Consider the following 21,515-nt stretch of genomic DNA (forward strand, 5'->3'; position numbering starts at 1 on the left):
CCCAGGTATCTAGACGTCTCCGTTTTCAAAATGGTTGCTGGCTGTTTGGCGTCCGTTTTTTCAATGCCTTTTCTGGGAATGCACTTTCCCAGATAGACAGATAGATAGTATAAGTTAGGAAAACGGTCAGATACCCACAGATCTTAACCTTTGTTAGCTAAAAAGAAGGATTTTTCCTTCTTCATGACTTATGTATAAGGAGCTCAGGATGGCATGCATCATTCCCGCCCTCTACATCAGCTCTGTTAAATTGAGTTTCTGGCCCAGGGTCACCCAGAAAACTTCATGGCTGAGTGAAGATTTGAACCCGGGTCTCTCAGATCCCAGTCTGCCACTTTTACCATCGCAATCCATGTGCTCTATATTCACAAGTCTCATCATCAAGGATAGGTAATATGATAATGATTATAGGGCAACTACTTCCATGTCTTGAAAAAGCAGAATTGTGCAAAGTAAACAAATACATGTAAAATTGCATCCGTACTGAAGTGCTATGGGTATAGGTAAACAATCGCACAAGTATAGGCTCACGAGTCTAAACACAGCAGCTGTCTTGTGGGGTCACCAGGCAGTACTCACCTGCCCATCCTGCTCCTCTGACAATCATTCCCACCAGAGTACCCAAATCCCAAGTAACAGCAGAACATCTAAAGCTGATGGAGACTGCGCCCTTAGAAGTTTGGTAAGCTACTATGAAGTCCTAGCATTTTTCTTTGGAAAACTCTGCTGCTTTACCATCCACCCAAAGCTCCCAAAGCATTTAAGGCTTTCTGCTAGGCTATGCTCATCTGAGTGGGTAGAGACACCCCTGCAACCAAACCAAGGATGCAGAGCCCCCCTCCTCCAGAAAACTCTAGGCCTCCAATCAACCCCACTTTCCTCCTATGCAGACCTACCCACTTCTAAAATTAGAACTTGAGACAGATGGTGTTGTGTGGATCCGATTAAAAAATAAATCTTCTCCCACATCCCACCCCCTCCAAAAACTTTAGAGGTGGCAAAGTATTTTAAGGACATCTGTTTCCAAGAGGGGAGGAAACGTCAAGAGTTCCTAAAACTACAGAATTCCAGGTGGAGCTGATATCCTGCACTGCTAAAACATTCCCAACAACAAATGTAAGACATTGCACTCCTATGTCAATTGTTATTTTTCTCTTATTTTAAAGCACATCTGATATTCTGGCCCATCATTTCCCCAAAGAATATGATGGGTATTCCTTTTAAGATGCCAGAACTTCTGTATCCCTTACTGAGCTTATTCCTACTAACATCAAATCACACATTTGACAATCCCTGTTCACAAGCCCTTCTTCGCCAGCCATGCTTATCACCATGTTTCATTTAAAAATCCATCCCAGAAAACAGCACTTCTTGGCTAGAACAGCTGAACAGGCCAAGCTGAGCCCAACAACAGGAAGGCAACCACAGATACAAAAGGCTGAAAGGCAAGTCTATGGGGGGCAAGTCCACGGGAAACTGTTGGTGAATTTCCAAGAGTAAAGGGGTTTATAGACTCCGAAACCTGGAAAGGACCAAAAGGCCATTTAATTAGTTTGATTAGTTAGACTTTGATTATTAGCAAAATCCATCCAGGAAGCTCTTGGGAGAAGGGACCTGACACCCATTCTCTAGTATCAGTCATTTATTCAAAGGCTTAGATCCTAAGCAGCACGAGCAGAGACACCAGAGGAAGACGGCTTCCCAAACTGCCCCTTCCCTCTGTAGCCTCCTGTGCCCCTCCCTCCATTGTATTCCTGCTGGTCAGTGAACCCAAAGGAGCAGTGTGAGGAGCAAACTGGTTGCCTATGGCAGGAGTGGGGGGAATCAGCAAAAGTCTTCTTCCCATCCACTACAGACAGGAAAAAAAAACATTCAGTTGCCGAAGCTGCTCCTGGATCTCAGAATCCAAGCCCTACAAACCAAACACCTTAAGAAAATTGAAGGAGGTGAGTGTTTTGCAATGTAATGACAAAATGGCTGCCTGTTTACATGCACACAGAAATCTGCTATAATTTTCTAAAGCATCATTAAACATAACAGATAAATATGTAAAATCTATACATTCGAGAAACTGAGATACAGACAGGACCAGGAAACAGTCAGAATCAACAGCCTTTCCCCCAACCCCTATCTTTAACTTTGCTCTAACAGTGATGTTGAAATATGAAATTTGTGGGAATCAATGTGAGCAAATTGGGAAAAGACAAAATGAGACTAATCAGATCACATACTCAAGGTCGCTTTCTGCTTAATTTCTCTCTCCCTCTCTCTCTCCCATGGCCACAAACACTGCTGGAATTGCCACATTTTCCCTAGCAAGTCAGCTGTTTTTAACATCTGCACAACTGACAGATATTCTACATGTGAATCCTTCCCAAGCCACTTTTGAAAAGTTTTTCCTGTTGAATTTTTGTCTTTAAAAGGCAGGGAGAAACTTTACTAATACACACGAACAGCTCAGATGTGCAGTAGAAGACCAAAACTCCTCTGACATTTAGAAGTGGTTTAGTAAGAGGCTAACACTGTAACCAATAAATTCTGCAGGAAAGTGCTTTCCACAGTGACTGCCTGTAGTCACTATAGATACAACCGGCTCTCTCAGATGAGTAGCAGCTTCAGGTAAATTGCCTTCTTGCTTTTGCTTGCACGGTTCTTAACTTTCACTTGTTTGTTTAGTTTTGTGTCCCATTTCAACTAGATCTAGGAGAACCCGATCTAGGACACGGAGCCCCCCAAATATAGCCAATCACAACACGGAGGCTCCCTATGTACTTTTTCGAGCAGTGTACTCTGCAGACTTAGAAGATACAACATTAAATACAACTTGATTACACACCTATATATGTGTCAGATAAGGACAAGAATTGTAATTGCAAAGCACTGTACATTTCTAAATAAAGTACTTCTGTTTTCAGTACTTAATTAGAAAATGTTTTGACATGCTCAACAGAAGCAGTTTAAACATTGTTCTAAAAATTCTTTAACTGTTTATTCTGAGACAGAAAAAAAAATTGTTTCCGGCATTGCAGAATTGCCTGCTTCTTCTAATTCTGGATGCAAAAGGGTTTCCCCCCTCGGACCTTGCCAGTTCTTGCTATGGTAGTGCAGTGAAGGGTCACCGACTGACTCATCGAAAGGCCTGCCTCATTTAGGAAGCAGTACTAAGGGGCACCACTAGCAAACTCCTCTTACCTTGTGTGGCTGAGGTGACAAGGACAGTGGTGATGCAGAGACTCCAGAGGGCATGGACAAGCCGGGCCATGCTGCACTTGATGCTGGAAATGTCAGCAACCTGGAGCCACCCTGGTCATCCCAGAGTGGGGGGCACAACAGCACGCCTGGTGGAAAGAGGAGAAGACTGATTAGGAACAGAAGCAGCGGTATGGGGGGTTTCATCTTGAACCCATAAGTCCCCTCTTCCCTGTCTCCAACTACGTAGAAGGATATTGTTTGGATAAATTTTAACCAGATTCTGCACAAGAGATCTGGTAAAATAAAAAGAGATCTTATTTCTGTTTTGTTTCTAGGCTGGTACAATCCCTGGCTCCTAAGCATTTCAATCATATCCATGTTCTTCATGATACTTTTGAGTTAATGGGGTTGGACATTCCCTAGTGGCCCATCGGCCTTCCTTTTATATCCAGACCCAAGCCCACATCCAAGCATGTCATTGTTTCCACAAACATAGCTTTTTTAAAAAGTCTTAAGTGTCTGCCTAATTGGTGGACACAGATTTATCTGCTTCCTGTGTATTCGGTCTTCTTTGGAAATTCCAGAATCACACTAAAAAGAAAGAGTCGCCAAGAGGGGGAAAAAGAACTTTTGGATATTCATTGGGTGATATTACCCTAATTTGGCTTACAGTAACTCTTACTTCAAGCATTCACTAAAATCAACCTCTTGTATTGTTAATATATGAATACTACATTTTTTTCTTTCAGTTTTTAAAAAGACCTGTGTGTTTTATTTGGCATCAGAAAGACATGCATTTAACTGCTGGTTTTATATTTTCAGCTGGGTGGCTTCCATTTTTTTCCTTTTCCTTCCCAGACTGTTATGTGTCCAATCTGATACTAGCCACACCCGGAAGCCAATGAAGTCAGGTGAACATTCTACTCAAGATGCACACCAAGAGACCTTTTAAGATCATGACCAAGAGGATCCTTTCATCCTCTTTCCCATCCCTACCTCCCCACCCCCCTTTAAATAAAACATCGATTTTGTTAAAGCTGTCTGGACAACTCAAAAATATTGTGTTATTTTGGCTGGTCTTAACGGAAGGTATTATATATGAGTTTTGTTTCCAGATTTATCACCAAAGCCTGATTCGAAGGCTGCATTGCTTTGATCCAGCTTCAGTGGTATCTAAGTTATTCTGCAGTATGTGAACATGAGGGAACTCTTCCTACATCAGCTTCTGCTAAGGAATCCCTGAGCTCTGTGGAGATGAGCAGCAGGCAAGATCACGTGGTGGTGGACAAGATTCCTCCAAGCTGTGACCTTTGACTTGTTCCTCCCTTTGGTACACCTCCTGGTGCTCAGCTTGTGTTTCCCATTCCTGACTCTCTTGGTCTGTTGATTTGACATTGATTGGATCATAACTCTACCCCCTCTTCCTGTCATATAACCATTGTTGCATGGCTTTGTATCTAGGGTTGCCAGGTACCCCTCACCTCCCGTCGGGAAGGTGGAGTCCCTGGCACTTACTTGGTGCACTGCACGAGGTCCTCTTTTGCGCGTGTGCCCCGGAGCCAGCATGATGACGTCACTTCCAGAAGCGATGTCACCATGCCGGCTGCATGAGCTGGGTGATTGGTGGATGAGTGGGCAAGTCCCTGGGAGTTTGCCCACTATCCACGGGCACCTGGGAATCCTATTTGTATCACTTGCTTGCAATTGGTTCTGGATTCGGAAGGCTGAAGACCACTGCTTGAGAAAATAGTTTGTAAACCTCTACTGTAGCAACTCTTCCCCCCCCCCCCCCCGCTTAATTTTGAGTATTAATTCATGGTGCCATGCACACTGATGGTGTAAAATAAATATTTAATAACAAAATTAGTAATAACAGTGCTCCATCAAATAATATCAATTCCCTTCAGCCTAACACAGAAAGGTAAAATGGATCCTCCCGATAACCATGTGTAAAACATTACCTGTGACAAGATAATGATAATGACCGAACCAGGTTACAAACTGTTTTTGGTAGCAATCTGCTTTTTTGCCTTAGCAGCTGTCTGAAAGGCAGATGTTTAGTAAGTAAAGTGTTTCCTGTTTTGGAAATGAAGTGGTATAGTTTCATCTGCTAAATTTCTCCCTATCAGGAAACTGTTAAAAGCGTAGTTGCTATGTCAATAATAGAGTTCACAGTGCTATGTCTGAACATGTGGTAGATGTAGGATTGTCCTGCACATCGAGAAATTCCTGGAGCTTTTAGGGGTGGAGCCTGGGGAAGGGGAGGGTGGAGGAGGGGAGGGACCTCAGCAGGGTATAATGCCATACAGTCTACTCTCCTGGAGAGAGCATAGCCATTTTCTCCAGGAGAACAGATTTCTGTAGTCTGGAGATGTGCCTGGAGATGTGCCTGCTGGTGGGCCTGCAGTATCAGCAGGTTAAAAAAACCCTGCTGTCATGATGGTGTGATGTCACTTCTGTGACACTGAGTTTCATAGAGTTGTGATATCACTCCTTGGTTTTCCCAGAAGTGATGCCACACTGTCACTGATGGCCACTCCTTCCATGTCCCCAATCTACCAGTCTCCCACTGGTTGTCAGGCTGGGCCTGGTAGGTTTATCAGCCCCAAGTGGGGGTGGGAGATCCCACGCTCTCAGCTTCTGGCTGCCACTGGCTGCCACCCACTCTCACCTGGCTGGCAGGGGGGAAGGTGCAGGAACAGGGCCGGAAACTCTGGAGTGCACTAAATTTGAGGTCAATTTTTACTGAATCAGCCCCCAGGGCGACCTGGTGTGAATGATGTCATTCCTGGCATGGTGCAGGAGCATTCCAGAGCATGCACAAGAGGTAAGACCTCACTGGTGCACCCCCACCCACGACCCCCATCCCCTGCTTTCAGCCTAGGGCCTTGTAACCCTACAATTGTTATGGGTTCTTTCCCTCTGAGGATGGATTTTATTTGCTTGCATTCAATGATAACAGGTCTCAGTTTGAAATTTACAGCAGGCCGCTAGACAAGGCAGTTTTCAGCTGCTAGCCTGAGGGAAGTCACAGAGGGCCAGGCTAGAGTCTTTGCTAGTTACAGGTTTCTGAAACAGAACCAGGAACCAGGTTCAGGGCATGGGCGCCCCAGAGCATGAGAGACTTCTACGTATGTGGGAGGCTTTATTCACTCTTTCTTCTGTCCTGTTTCACACCTGTCTTGTTTGTGGGCAGCTGCTTCATAATTGGGGTTGTCAGGTGTCTGTTTTTTTTACCCAGATAGTCCAGTATTTTCTGGGACTATCTGGGGTACATGGAGTGAAAATACTGGACATATAAAATGTCTGTATTTTTGTGCATGGGTGGGCCAGTGAGAAGGAGCAGCTGGCTGAGCCAAGCAATTGATGTCTGCACTGGTACCAGGCCAGCCACAGCCACCTCCTCTGTCCCAGGCTCAGCTCCTCAGCTCCCGTCTTATTTCAAGAGCCCCTCACAACATCAGTCTCTCCACCAGAAAGAAGCACGCCTTCCGCCCCCGCCACCAGGAGAAGAAAATGGTTGATGGGAGGAGCCTCCCTCTACTTCATGCAGCCCCTCTTGCCTTACAGGTCCTAAGCAGCTTTGTTAAGTGTGGTAAACAACAGTAACCTGGGTAACAGTAACCTCCATCATGGAAGGAACGAGTGTATTTTGCAACACATCTCGGTCAAGTTGAGTGTGGCAAAATTGCTCAGCTGGGCATGCGCAATAGCGAACACTTTCAAATCTAGTTTGGAAGATGGGAGGGAGGAATTGGAAAAAAACCAACTTGCTAGTCTAGGTTATTAAGCATGAACAATAGATGACCGCAAGAGAGTCTTGTGTGACCCTCAAGTGTTGGTGTTGGCTGTGCATACATTGCTGGGTGAGGATTGGTTGTTGCTGCTGAAATGTTTGTGTGGTGAGACACTTAAAGGGAAATCTAAGTGCAGTTCGGTAGCGAGTGACAAAGATGAATGAGGGAGGCAGAGGAGATCGTGAGTGGCCATAATTACAGGTCAAAGGGATGGTACAGCCACTCCTACCTTTTAAGCCCACAATATAGCTTAGGCTTAATTCTACGGCATTATACCTCCAGAGGTCCCTCCTCGTACATCAGTTTTTCAAAAGTGTTTTCACATACACGTTTGAAATGAGAGGTAAAGGTGTTTTGCACATTCTTGGAAGCACTTGGAAGTGCATGCATGAAGATCTTTCCTCCAGTGAGTACCAGAGGCCCCCCCCCCCTCACCTGTGTCCAGTGTTTTTGCTGAAACCATCTGGCAACCCTGTTCCTCATGCAATCTCATGCTGCAGAAGTGAGATGATGTGAACAGCATGAGCACATGGAAAAGGTTTAGTGGTTGATAGTGAGGGTCTTTTTTTACCAAATCAGAACTCTTTCAGAAGCAATTCCCAAGTTGCAGAAAGCATTGTGAAGAGCTGTTTCCCTGCTCCCTTTTTCGCGGAGCCTGTTAACGCTTCAGTCACAGACTGTCTTTTCAGCACAGAGTGAGGCAATGAAAGTCCCTGCAGGGCCATGGATATTTCCATGCCTGAAGCAAAACTAAAAATGACACACACTCTGAACCAGAACTCTCTCTTTTTTTCAAGTAACAGACAGGAAGAGGATATAGGGTTGCCACATTGCCAAGGGTTGCCAAGTCTAGATTGAGAAATTCCATGAAATTTTGTGGGTACAGCCTGGGGAAGGCTGAGTTGGGGGGGCTCAGTAGGCTTGTCTTCCCCCCACCTGGGGCAAGTTAACCCCACCACCTGTTCCCTCCCACTCACCTGGCCGGTGGGGGAAAAGGCACGAGGGAAGAAGCACATACACGTGCTCCCATGTCGCACTGGCGATGGAGGAGCCATGGGGCACGCTGAAGCCAGTTCAGTAAAAACCACTCCAAAAGGGCAATTTTTACTGAGCTTGGCTTCAGTGCATCTGCAGATTCCCTCTTGCACAGAAAATGATGTTATTTTCTAGTGCAATGGAGGAATGTAGGAGTGCACATGCACAGGAGGTAAGTACCTCACTGCTCCCCCCCTGCACCCCACACTTCCCCCCTTCGGTCCCTAGGACCATGGTGGCCCTAGACCTCAGCAGGGCATGAAGTCATACAATCTATCCTCCAAAGCAGCCATTTTCTCTAGGGGAACTGATCTCTGAAGTTCAGAGATCAGCTTTAATTCCAGGAATTCTCAAGGTCCCACATGGAGGTCGGTAACCCTAATATTGCGCAAGTGGCTGAGTGTTACTTGGCTTTGTTAACAGGCCTGGAGAAAAACATCCTGCCCTTTAACAAAGGTCTAATGTGTGGAAATGCAGCTGAAGCATTTGTGGCACAGAGGTAAATAACATTGCCTGGTAAATATCCCATTAAGCCTCCATTAAATGGGACAGGATCGTTTTCTCCAGGCATCTGGCAACAGCTTTACATGGGTGGTATGCCACCTGGTACCTGTCTGGCCCATTAGCTGGCCTGGATTCCCAATTCCATTTTTAAAAATCTCTTGTTTTCAGCACATTTAGGTAGCAGGAAAGGGGCTGTTCTTTGTCCAAGCCAATTACAGAAGTCAAAGTTGTGACTGACAGGGTTGTCCAAGGGACCACTTTGCTTCCCTATGGCAAGGAAGAGGCAGAAATTTGTACCCCATCTGTGTTTTCTGCTTCGTAGGCTTTAACAGACTTCTAAAAGTTATTTAAAGGGTAAGTATTATATGCCTTGTTGTAAGTTTCTAAATTATTCCCAAAAAACAATAGTAATGGTAATAAAAATTGAATCTCTTAAAAAATATAAAGGGTAGTGTTTATCAGTCCTTTTCCCACCTGCATCTGTAAGATTGGTAGCAGCAGAAAAACAAAGAGATCTTCATATTTTCAACACCAGATAATAGTTCTAGATGGTGCACCTAGTGAAAGGTGGGCATGTAATTAGTCCAGCCTTTGCCTTTGGAACCTTTGAAGAAAGAATTTGGCTTCCCTTAAAAATCTAAATAAAAGTGACTGGCTTATAACTATTTTCTTTTCACAAAGCCCCAATTTCAATTTTTATTTTTCTTTCTTCCTTTTGGCCAAGAGTCAGTAACATTCCAAGTGTGTGCAAAAACTTTTGAATTACACACTAACCTTTCTGCTCAACAGGACTCTCTTCTTCCTAGTTGTATATGAAATACTCTGAAGAAAGCGTATAGTTCCTGTTACTTGATGATCTTCTATATACTGCTTTTCATCATATGCTTTGATTGGGAATGCCAATAAAAATAAGACTGAGATTCTGCAAATGTTGAATAGCAGCAGAAGAGCCTGCTGTTGTTGAGGAGTTTGTGACAACTCTTCTGGGGGTTCACACAAGTGGCTGAAGATATGGACTGATACAGTAATCTTACGTTTTATAGTCAGTTTCTTAATTGTTTGGAAACTCAAAACTCAATATTACTAGGTGTTAGGATTTACTCTGAGTAAATTAGGATTCGACTTTTGGGCTGTAGTCTTATTCATACTTCATTAACTATAAATTTCATGGAAACAACCAATGAAAACCCACTGAAATTAATAGAAGGGAAGTTGTGCACAGAACAGCAGCCCGAATTTAACTTCAGCTGACTATGAGGACTTTCCATTTTTGCTAACGAAGGCTAAACACTACAAGCTAAGGTGTATATATTTTAGTATTTAACTGCCAAGGGTTCAAGACTTGGAAGAAAAACAAATAAGAACTTTCTGCGCAGGAATTTCTACTTGTGCGTTAATTAAACAGATGCAGAACCATGTACTGCTGGAACATCAAAAACAGAAACAAGAGGTCACAAGCCTTTGCTCTATTTTTCCTCTCTCCCAGGCATGCTTTGCTATTATTTTGGAAGAGAACATGGTTGCCAGCAGCCTGGTGGGAAATGCCCTGTACATTTAATAGATATTTAATGGCTGGAAATGCACAGCTGAAGTTTCTCATCCTATTAAGCCTCTATTAAAGGGACAGGACTCCCTCCCACAAGTGGTTCTCCCTAGAATCAGGGCCAGATGTACATATTTTTTGAGTGGGGGCAAAAGTAAATAATGGCGCCCCTTATATTTTTCTTTATATATACATATATGATCAATGTTTTTAATACAGATATATAATAAACAACTCTTTTAAACAACAGAATACATTGTGTTGACTCGCTTTGCTGAAAGTCACTGGGGCAAGGCTGCCATGGGTAGGCACACTCCCGAATGCAAGCTGAACTCATCCCAGAGAAAGCCCACCCTGACAAAACTGAAGGACAGCAATACAATCCCCCCACAACCAAAGTGAAGGAAGGGGACAAACATCCAATCAGAGAATCACATCTATTCCTACCAAACCAAACGGAGGGAAGAGACACGGCTGGAACTTGGGCCAACAGAACCAGTGTCATTCACAGCAGCCAGGCACTGGGTTCAGCCAGTGGGGAAACAGCACAGAACAGAACCAAGCAGTATCCAAGCAGAAGCACAAGGCATTCCCTTGCTTCAGTCTGCTTCTGTTGGGTTACGTTGCAGCTGTCTGCCTTGCTTCAGTTTGGTTTGGGAGGAAAGGATGTGATTCTTTGATGTGGTGTTGGTCTCCTTCCTTCACTTTGGTGGGGGGGGGGATTCCATTCCTGTGCTTCACTTGGGTTCTGTTGGGCTTTCTCTGATATGAGCTCAGCTTGCATTTGAGAATTCTCCCTGGCCATGTCAGCCTTGTCCCAATGTGTTTCTGCAATGGGAGTCAGCTTTGACGGTTCACCCTTAGTTTTAGGAGAGCCCACCCTTCACTTTGCTCATTCACACATGCAGATCCTTGTTGTCCCTTCAAGAGAGGAACAGGCCTATGCAAAGCAGCTTCTGGAAGTTTGCTCAGCTGTGGACTCACTGTATGCCCTTGGGCATATCAACATATCTCAATAGCTGAGAGGAAGTAGAGACCTACCCTGCAGGGTTATTGTGCAAATAAGAACTATTTCAAAAATAAGTCAGCCAGAATGCTCCAGCTGGACTCGCTATACCTGGCATTATTCCGCCTCCAAAAAGCTGCTTCTTGATAGGATGTATGTAGGATGGCTGCCCTACAACCCTGGTATTCCCTTCCACTGGACGTCTGCCAAAACCCAAGAGTCTTCTAGCTGGGCTGATTGCCAATGATCAGGCAGAATAACAACCAGACTGAGAAACTTTTTGATCACAATTCAGACAGGTGAGGGGGTGGGGCTTGAGGTCTAGAAACTTTCATAGACTTGCTTTCAAGGCTGTTTCCAAAACATTTTTCCAGGCTGGCAATGTGGCAACTAAGCGAGTACCATTATTATGGTTTCCCCCACCCCACCTTTGACCCACTGAACACGTATTGCCTCCTCTGAACCTTTGGGACAGCAAAAGATGAAGGTTTACACAAAAGTCCCAAAAAGAGACTCTTTAAAGAGAGGCTCGCAAAATCCTATCTTTTGAGGTTGCTAAAGAAACAATCAGGAACCCCTTTCCCAAATGGGGGCTTTGAAGATGCAGCTAAGCTGGGGTCTACAAGGAGCTTAGCAAAACGACAAAGAAAGCACTCTGCACATGCACAGAGGCATTCATGTGTTAGGATGTTCCAAAGCCAGTACTGAATAAAGGTTCTGAAAAACAGCCCTGGAGGTCAAAAAAAGTGCAAAGCCAGTTAAAGTGCCCCATGGCAGAAAATGGAGCTGCTCCCAACCTAGGCAGTGGGCTCTTATTGGTCTCGAGTACTTAAAAGAGAGGTGCCAGGAAACATGTGCCAAGCCCTATCCTTGAATTTCCCAATTCCAGACATAACCAGGCTGGTTGTGATTACTCTAGGACTAAATGCACTTTAAGGGCAAACTAAGGTAGGAGTTTGTTGTTTTGGAGGGGAATTACTTCTGGAGAGGAAGCGAAGAAGCAGCAGAGGGGGGAGAACCTGTGGAAAAGCTTAACTCTTTCCTTGCCTGCCATTCCTCCACTCCAGACAGCCTCTCCACCAAACCCAGCTAGCGAACAGAGCCTCCCAAAGGCAGAGCTGCTGTCCTCCGGAGAGCAAGGGGCGAGTGCCGCTGGCGGCCTCTTTCCCGCCCTCCCTGACAGCCTGACAACTTCTGCCAAGGTAGCTGGCCCACGAGAGAGGCCTGGTCTGGTACTTACCCTGCCCGCCCTGCTCCCCACAGCAGTCGCCTTCGCGCGAGCTGCAAGGAAGAGTGGTTGAGAGGCCAGCAGCATGTGCGTGCATGCATGCGTGCACAGACAGCAGCAGCCACCTCGCCGCCACTTGCTCTTGGCATGCAGTTGGGCACTCAAGTCGAGGAAGAGGCAAAGGGTGGCAGCTGGCGACCTGGCTTGCTCTGTATGCATGAGTGCGCGTAGAAGCCTCCTTGCTGGAGCCATCTCTTTGGCGCTGCCCGGGTCAAGTGACCCCCCTGCCCCTCCCCTAAATCTGGCCCTAATAGAGCCGGAGCAGACCCTGGCATGAACAAAGTCTCAAGGTAAAGAGGCATTTTCCGCAATCCTTCCCAAAATTTTTGTTAGTAATTAACAATAGGCGATGCAAAACATCTGGTAGATAAAACAATAATTAGTGTACTTGATTTACATAATTAGGAAACAATTTGCACAGTACGACTTGGATTTGGGGAACTTGAATATGGCAACTCTAAGATGATGCCCCTTCTGGAATTTGCTGCTCAAAGCAACTATTTCCCAGAACTTAATGTGGACTACCCATTCATCCACTCAGCTTAGAGATTTCCTTTTGCAGCTATTCAGTCAGTCTACTTGAAATTTCATTATACTGAACCATTTCATATTTTCTACAAATATGACTACCATACTACTCATAATCCTGATATGCTTTGAACAAGTTCTCTGTTTTTTCTGCATACGTAATTTTTTTTTACAATGAAATAGATCCCTTTGCACCTGTTGCCCTCTTTTCTTCCTTCAGTATCTTTTTTGCTGTTTTTATTCTTTTTGCCCAACTTATTTCCACTCCTTACTGACAGCAACAACATACATAGCTTTAACATGCCCAGCAATTCATTCCCTGGTGGAGATTCAGATGCAAGTGGGCCATCCAGGCCATGTATCATGACGGACTGGTTGGCTGCAACATGCACCATTCCACCACGTGGTTCTAAATCCAGGGAGAGGAAACTCAGATATTGCATCCTCCAGGGCTTTTTTTTCAGGGGGAACACGGGGGAATGGAGTTCCGGAACCTCTTGAAAATGGTCACATGGCTGGTGGCCCCGCCCCCTGATCTCCAGACAGAGGGGAGTTGAGATTAGGGGGCGGGGCCACCAGCCATATGACCCTTTTCTCCGAGGGCAACCCACTGAGTTCCACCACCTCTTTTCCCAGAAAAAAAGCCCTGGTTTCCTCGCTATTCTGTATTGAGGGACCTATGTAGGCTACATTTTTTCCAGACAAAGTGATACACTATAGAAGCTGTTGTACAAGTATGGTTTAAAAATAGTTTCAAGTAGGAAAGACTCCTCATTTATTAAGAGCCAGTGTTGTGTAGTGGTTAGAGTCTTGGACTAAGAGCTGGGAGAACCAGGTCTGAAGCCCTCTCTCTGCCTTGAAGTTTGCTGAGTGATTTTGGGCCAGTCATTCTGTCTCATCCTAACATACTTCACAGGGTTGTTGCTGTGAGGATAAAATGAAGGATGGGGAATGCTACTGTAAGACACTCTAGGTAAAAAAGTGGGGTCTAAATAAGCAAACAAGCAAACATGAGCAATTTTCCTCCTTTGTTCCAGAGCACAGCCCAGTGGAGAAATTGGTATTGGTGTGAGTACCAGAGTACAGAGTCAACCTCGTGTGCATTACCCCTGAGCATACTGAGGTCATGTGGAAGGAAAGCAAAAAAATGCTTATCTCCCTCCATGCAAATAAGGAATGCAGCACATGCTTTTCTGTATAGTTCAGTTAATAGTAGCAGAGGCTGAGGTGACTAGTAATTTTACACAAAGTAGGTAGTCATTTGGCTTACAGAATACTCTGGCTGCTTTGGCCATGGGTTTGAGTTCTAGACCTCATCAGTACTCATATCCGGAGGATTTTGCAAAAGCTGTTCCAAGCAAAAGACTATCCAAAGTGGAACATGATCAATGCCTACCGGCTATTTGGTAGCCAACTTATTCCCCTCCGAGGACACAGGGCCTGAAAGTTCATGCGTAGGGAGCAGGGTCCTGGAGTCTGCTAGGAGTTTTGCTTTTAGACTGCCCTATACTCTCCATTCACCAAAAGGAGGGTGTTGACATAGGATTAAATATTTTCAACACAGAAGAAACAGCAGCCCACTACCCAGCCATAATCCCCATAGCCAAGTCTGATAACAGTCCCCTGCTGACAGACAGATGCTCTGGCAGCTGCTCTGTGCATCCCCAGCTGAGCAACAATGGGGCCTTGGCTGACTTAAACACATTGGCTTTGCCATCTTCTGGGCCACCCCCTGTGCTGTGACCCAGAACACCAGTTCCATTTGTAGGCTAAGCACAAGGAAATATCCATTATGTACTGGGCAGGTTCACTGTGTTGCAAAGCTAAGAAAAATCCCCACTGCATTGTTCAGGCACCAGTTTGCATTTCCTGAATTGGAAGAGGGCAAGAAATTCAGTGGATATGTTGATGGCAGGCAAAGTAACCAGATTTCCAAATTTCAGACAGGGATTAACAGGTCAAGAAGGACAGGGGACGGAAGTTTTCAGCAAAAGATCAATCTGTACACAAATGCCCAAGCTATTTTACCTACATTGTTTATGTTTTTCTGCATGAAAAGGATCTTTCTTTAATGGAGGGAGGCTCCACTTGTAACGAAGTAGTGGAGGCCAGCAAAACTGAAGAGACTGTTTCTGGTTGACCCCACATCCTGCGACCTCCGCTAACGTGGCAGAGCGGTACTGTAATCATTATGGATGGAGTGTTTCTTACTCAGTGCCTTGACTCCTGCAGGCCCGCCCCAGCCACTTGGAGAAGGACACTGACAGTTATTGCACAGGGGAAAGAGATACAGACATGCCACTCTTGGCTTCAGTGCTTGGTTCCCTGGCAGTGAGACAGCGATCCCCCGCGAAAGCTTAGGACACAACATGAACAAGCGGCTGTAAATTTTCTCGCAGAAGAAAGGAGTATGGCTTTGCTCAGAGTAGGCCAGGAGATGGGGTGAGAAAGGACCACATATATCACAGCCAGAGAACACCGCGTCCTGAGCAGGAGCCATTCTCTTCACGTCCTCTGCTCTGCTTGGGTCCAGTGTGGATGCAGGGACATTAGTGGTTGATGCACAAATAACCCCCACTCCAGGGGCTCCTTCTGTATGCCAGCAGAGTGACTAATCAGGTTCGGGGCCAGGGAAACTGTAAATGGGTATTTATTTTCTCCCTCCTCAGAGACACCAGCAAAGACTGTGAAGAGGCACCACGGAGCCTCAAGAAAGCTGCGCCATACTTTCCTCCTGCAGCCCTATGTTTGCTTCCACCACTGGTATCGCTGCTCCTTCCTTAAGCACAGCACATTCTTCACCACGGCGCTCGCTACACAATCTTTTCTGACACTGATAATAAACCATGGTTAAGTACAGCAGCGGTGAAGTTAACTTCTGCTAAGAGAGTATACACAACTAAACATCACAGCAGTGATTATCTCTACGCTGCAAGGCACTGTTTCCATGACCAAGGAAGTCCACATGCTACCAGGACTCACATAACAGCATCACAGGCACAACCAATTGATACACTTGCTGGTATTAATTGCTATAAGGGAGACGGTCTACTACCAGCGACTGATTAACACCAGGTATTAAAAAATTGGTCATCATCTTATGAGTATAATAACCAAGTGGAGTCAGCAGCACCTGACTGATTTCTCTGGAAACAAGCACTATTGATCAGGATGGCAATAAACGCTCAGGCTGTAAAACATTTATACGTGACAATGCATTCCTACAGCTAAAGTGCAAAGTGCTTTACAACGTCCCCTGCAGCTGGTGCAGGGGCCACGTCTCTGGGGACTGAGCCCTTTCCCCACAGTATGGCATGCTCCTTGCAATACCATGCCCCTTAGCAATTGTGTCAGCAGCACTCCCCGAGAGGAGAGATTATCCCCTGCAGAGCTTTTCATGTTAATTTCCTGCTCTGCTATGCAAAGGGGCTCAAGCCATCCCAGCTTAAACTCGTGATTTAACAAGCAGGCTGAAGCCTCCCCCACCCCCATACACACGCCCGCCCGCCCGCTGCATCCTAGCCCAGAGGAAGCACCGTCCGACTCCTGCCTCAGCAGCATCCCAGGTCTTTGTCCCACAGCACTTCACCTTGTTTGCTCTGGGCTTTGTGAAGCAGGGCCAGGAACGTGCTTTCCCCCGGCAGGGCTGTGTGCATTAAAGGCACTTTCAAAAACCCTCCCTAATTATGGATTTATCGTCTCTCCACAAGGCTGCTCTCTCGCTCGCTCTCTCTTGGGAAAAGACGCCGCTTCTTAAGAAACTGCCTAATTACATCTAAAACTGCCAAATTATTGCATTACCCCCAAGAGGGCGGCGATGTACATATCTCCGTAATGTACACCAGGGTGAGATAGCAGATGCAGGGCTGGAAGAGATTATTACACATGGGGGAGCGAAAGGGCATTTGCAGTGTGTCTAGCTGGTGCAGTGTGTTCCAGTGATGGAGCACTGGAGTCAGAACAAAGGCAATGGCTTTATCCTCTGCTCTGGGAGAAGAGTGGCCCTAGAATGCTACAAGAGGCTTCCTTACCTGCTTATATCTATGTAATTTGGGGGACATCTTTCATATCCTTGACTTGGGTCTTTGGACAATTAAAGTGTGTCCCTACCATAACCACAGCTATGCAGCAAAGGAGCTCAGAATGGGAATCCAGTTACAGTGCTGATCTTTTCCTCCAAACCAGACGGGCAACTTCAACCCAGCTACCAAGCCTGGAACTCTGGCTTGGATCTATTCATCATGAGCAGAACTGCCGTGCAGAAATGGTGAGTTTCCCACGTCTCCCCTGCTGTTGCTCTCTGGGCCCCTTCAGGTCAGTGGTATGAGTGTGTTATGTGCTATCAAGTCGCTTCCAACTTATGGTGACCTCCAAAAATATCCTCCAAAATATCCTCATTAACAGCTTTGCTCAGGTCTTACAGACTAAAGGCCATGGCTTCCATCTCATGTTGTATCTTCCTCTGTTCCTACTTTCAACTTTTCCTAGCATTATAGTCATTTCCAGTGAGTCTTAGCTTCTCATGATGTGACCAAAGCACAATAGTCTCAATTTAGTCTTTCTAACTTCTAGGAAAAATTCAGGCTTGATTTGATCTAGATCCCACCTATTTGTACTTTTGGTGGTCCATGGTATCTGTAAAACTCTTCTCTAACACCACATTTCAAATTAATCAATTTTCTTCCTGTCAGCTTTCTTCATTGCCCAGCTTTCACATAGTAACAGGGAATCCCATAGTATGAATGATCTTGATCTCCCCTGATACCTCCTTACATTTAAGGATCTTTTCTAGCTTTTTCATGGCTGCCTTTCAAAAAACAATGAGGGTTAAAAGTGGGGGACTGCAGCAAGAGGAGGGACTGGGTTAAAAAGTTCCTTTTTTTTAGTGAGCAAAAGAGGTTAGCATCCAAGCCCTAATTCAGTGTAAGACCATTGTCATAAAGAAGTGACATTTCCCTTTTTATACCCGTTCTCCAAACCTATCCCTTGACTACATCCAGAGTTTCCTTTCCTAAGAGGGAGGGGTGAGACAGCAAGGTGCCTTCCATCAGCTTATCCAGCACCCAGTGCTGCTATTTAGTCCCCCTCCTTCCACAGCTGTCTTCTGAAGTGGCTATTCCATCTGGGCATTATGGGACAGTTTTATAAATGATGTACGCTGAGTTTGCTTGTTTTCCTCTGCCCTTCCACTGCGTTTATTCAATAGTAGGCTATTGTTTTGAATTGTAAAATGGCCTTAAGTCAGGTTTGCAGAACAGAAGTATATAAATGTACCAAATGCATAAATAAAACTTCTGCAGCCCAACCAGCTGGGTTATATGAGGTTCCTGCAGGTTAGCTCAGTCACTTCACACTTTGATAGGCCAGTTAACCCGTTTGTCTGCATCACACTGTGCAGTATTCAGTCTATACAAAATGGATTGAGCAGAGTAGCCTTTATCAAAGGAAACAGCCTTTCTGGGGGAGGGGCAGCTATGTTCTGTTCTGTTCTAATCTATTCCTGTTCTATTCAACATCCTGCTTTACTAAGTATTCAAGGCAGCTGTATTACTGAATGATAGGTGTCTCAGTTTTTCAGAGGGGGAAGTGTTCAACCTGTAAAGAAAGGATTTGCATGGAAGCTGGAACTCATTACTCTCAAGTCAAAGTTTCACCACTGCTGCTAACTAAAATCTCAACACAAAAATCTGGGGGTTGTGGATGTCATAGGTAAAACTGTCAAGAAGCTTCTCCACACTTCGTTTGAGATGAATCCATTTAAGCTTTCATGCAAGGCCCCCTATGTTGGCTAAAGGCTGCTGTTAGAGTCATACCAAGATGCAAGCATGATAGATGAGTCATGTTGCTTGGCCTGAGAGACATCACAAACACTAGCCAGTAGGTGCTTTCGACACAACCATTACTCTAAACTGCAGGGTAAGGAACTGCACTTTTCCAGCAATAATATATTGTAGTGTGGATGATAGGAAAATGCAATATCCTTGAAAGAAAAGTGCGTCCTTGAAGGAAGTCGCCTACAATCTGTGCAACGAATAAACTACTACTGCAGATGTGTTGGGCAATAAAGTGTTTCTCTGAAAAGGTCCTCAGTTTTGACTTATCGTTCAAGCTGGAAACTCTGTCTCTATCTGTAAAGCAATCACTTTCCAGTATAGGATGTGAATGGTTTCAATTCCAATCTGGTTCTATAATACCACTAGTAAAAATATTATTATAGTGGTATTCATTGATTTAGGGCCTTGCGTAGAGACATCAACCTAAACTGTTATACTTGAATTGACCACCTTACATCCTTTTAGTTTGGGAAGACAGAAACACAACACTGTAAAATCAAGAGAGTCATTTCTTTTTCAGTCCTCTTAGGCATTTGGAGGAGAACCTGTTTTTCCTCTATTCTGTCACATCCATACACACCCCAGTCCCTGCTGAGCTGAGTCACAGCTACTTGCAGTAACCCAAGCCAAGAGCTGCAAAGAGCTCTAGCCAAGGACAACACCAGCAGATTTATTGGTCATCACAGGCCTGGACTCCACTTCTAAACACAAAGATGCCTTGTCAACTTCTTGAACTAAGCTTGCCCCCTCCCACCCCACAATGCATCCCTTGCTTTGCATAAACAAAGTCATCATTTTTAGCAGCAGGAATTCAGAGGCCTAGTGGAGAGGCAAGAGGCGTGGAACTTGGGCTCTGTTTTCAGCTATAGAAGAGGAGCAGGAGCCGCTTACTCAAGCAGAGGACAAGGTGATATTTTGTCCATCTGAGGAACAGAGCCGTAGTTCTCGAAAGCTTATGCCTTAATAAAGTTGGTTAGTCTTAAAGATGCTACTGGACTCTTTACTATTTTGCGACTACAGACTAACATGGCTAACTCCTCTGGATCTATGTTTGTCCATATGTCAGGTCAGGGTTTTCCCAGCTTGGTTCGCTTTCCCCACAATAATTTCCCAGGACAACAGCTGGGGGAAAATTCTTTCCCCAAGTACCGCAGAACATGATCTGGATCTGAACCACGGCACGGGGAAGGAAGAAGAGCTTCTACCACCCTGCTTTTCCATTTTCCCATCCCAAAAGTGCCCTGGGGGGTATTATTTTCCCAATTGTTCATGCACTGAACAGCATATTGGATGTGCAGCCCCCTGGTAGGGAATATGGGTTTGTTTCAGCAGGAAAAATAAGTCCTGGGGTGCTTTGTGGAAAGACGTCACCTACAGCTGCCATCTGGCTGCATGGAAAGCAAACTGGGTCAGGAGAATCGGACAGGGGAGATCTCGTTTCAAATCCCCACTCAGCCTCTCACTGGGTGACCTTGGACCAGTGACTCACTCTCAACCCAACCTGTCTTCACAGGGTTGCTGGAAGGATAAAACAGAAGAGAGCAGAACTGCGTGCGCCATTTTGGAAGATGGATGTGATGAAAAAGGACAGTAACATAAAAAATTTCTTGAGCTCATTGGTCATCCAGTTCACCTCTCCAATTCAGCGTGTCAGACCGCTTTCAAAAGTAAGGGGGCAGGGAGGATCCTTACATAGATTGGCAGCTATAGCGGTTAAAGATATTGGGCAAAGGACATTTTAATCCTGCCAACCATCTAGAATTTTATCCTGTTAGCTGTTTGCAAAAGTAAAGGGTGAAAAGCCAGAAAAATACATCTAGGGGATTTATTAACTGATAGTGGCCTACATGAGGTATTACATAGTGTACACAGATGTGCTGCTGTTTGGAAGGTGAGGGAGAGAATGGCCAGACAGATGCCAGATTCAAGAGAATAAACAAATACCAGAGGGCTGAGCAGTGTTACAATTAAAACAGACTTGGTCAATTCACCAGTTAAATGTTTTTCAAGTAATTTTGAAAGCATTAACTTGTTAGGAAAACAGACACTTTAATCATCACAGGCTTGCTACTTGTGCTAATTACAAAAGCAGTTAACTATTATGGTGAACAGTGAAATTAACTTGTAAAAAACCAGTCCCTTGGATCCACCAGCGTGTTTCCATGGAAGGCAGGATCCTCACTCAGTGACCTCAGTGCCTCCCTCCTGCTGCAGCCCCAAATGCCCCCCCCCACCAGCAGGCATCCTCTCTTGGATACACACCTCAATGTGGTGAGGGGCTTTGAGTGTCTCAGTAAAACTGAGAGCAACACTGGCAGGAGCACAGGCCTAGCCAAGACAGAGTCTAAACTCCTGGAAGAGTCACTCAGGGCAGAATGGTCAAAGCTGAGACACCAGACTAAGATGCATCCATCCCCTTCAGGAATCAATGGTTACATCAGCGGAAGAGAACTGATTGTTCCAATCCTGACGGGAGTGGAAGAATTCTTGGAGACTAGACCCTGGGCAGCAGCACTAGTGGAAGGTGACACTGGTGGAGGATCTTCCACTGTCAACAGCAGTGTCACTTCAGCTAACCCTGGTTAGTACTGCACAGAAGAAGGCAATGGTAAATCACTTCTTCTAATCTCTTAACTTGAAAACCCTATGAGAAAATCCAAAATGAAAGAAAATAGTGTTGGAAGATGGGACCCTCACATCGGAAGGCACTGTGGAAGAGCAAAGGACAAGTATGAATAGCGCTGTTCTTAATGATGGGACTGGATTAAAACTGAAAGGACATCCAGTT

General features: G+C 45.2%; 1 protein-coding gene across 2 annotated transcripts in view; it reads right to left on the minus strand.

The window, feature by feature from the left end:
- The window catches only part of ADGRL1 (adhesion G protein-coupled receptor L1), a 152,568-nt gene that overhangs the window by 70,050 nt on the left and 61,003 nt on the right, over positions 1-21,515 (minus strand). For both annotated transcript variants that reach the window (XM_054977129.1, XM_054977128.1), the window contains exon 2: positions 3,193-3,338. In XM_054977129.1, the coding sequence (XP_054833104.1) occupies positions 3,193-3,262 (70 nt within the window). In that variant the 5' untranslated portion in view covers positions 3,263-3,338. The remainder of the gene's footprint in view (positions 1-3,192; positions 3,339-21,515) is intronic.

Source organism: Eublepharis macularius, chromosome 4 (genome assembly GCF_028583425.1).
Source record: "Eublepharis macularius isolate TG4126 chromosome 4, MPM_Emac_v1.0, whole genome shotgun sequence".
Classification (NCBI taxonomy): domain Eukaryota; kingdom Metazoa; phylum Chordata; class Lepidosauria; order Squamata; family Eublepharidae; genus Eublepharis; species Eublepharis macularius.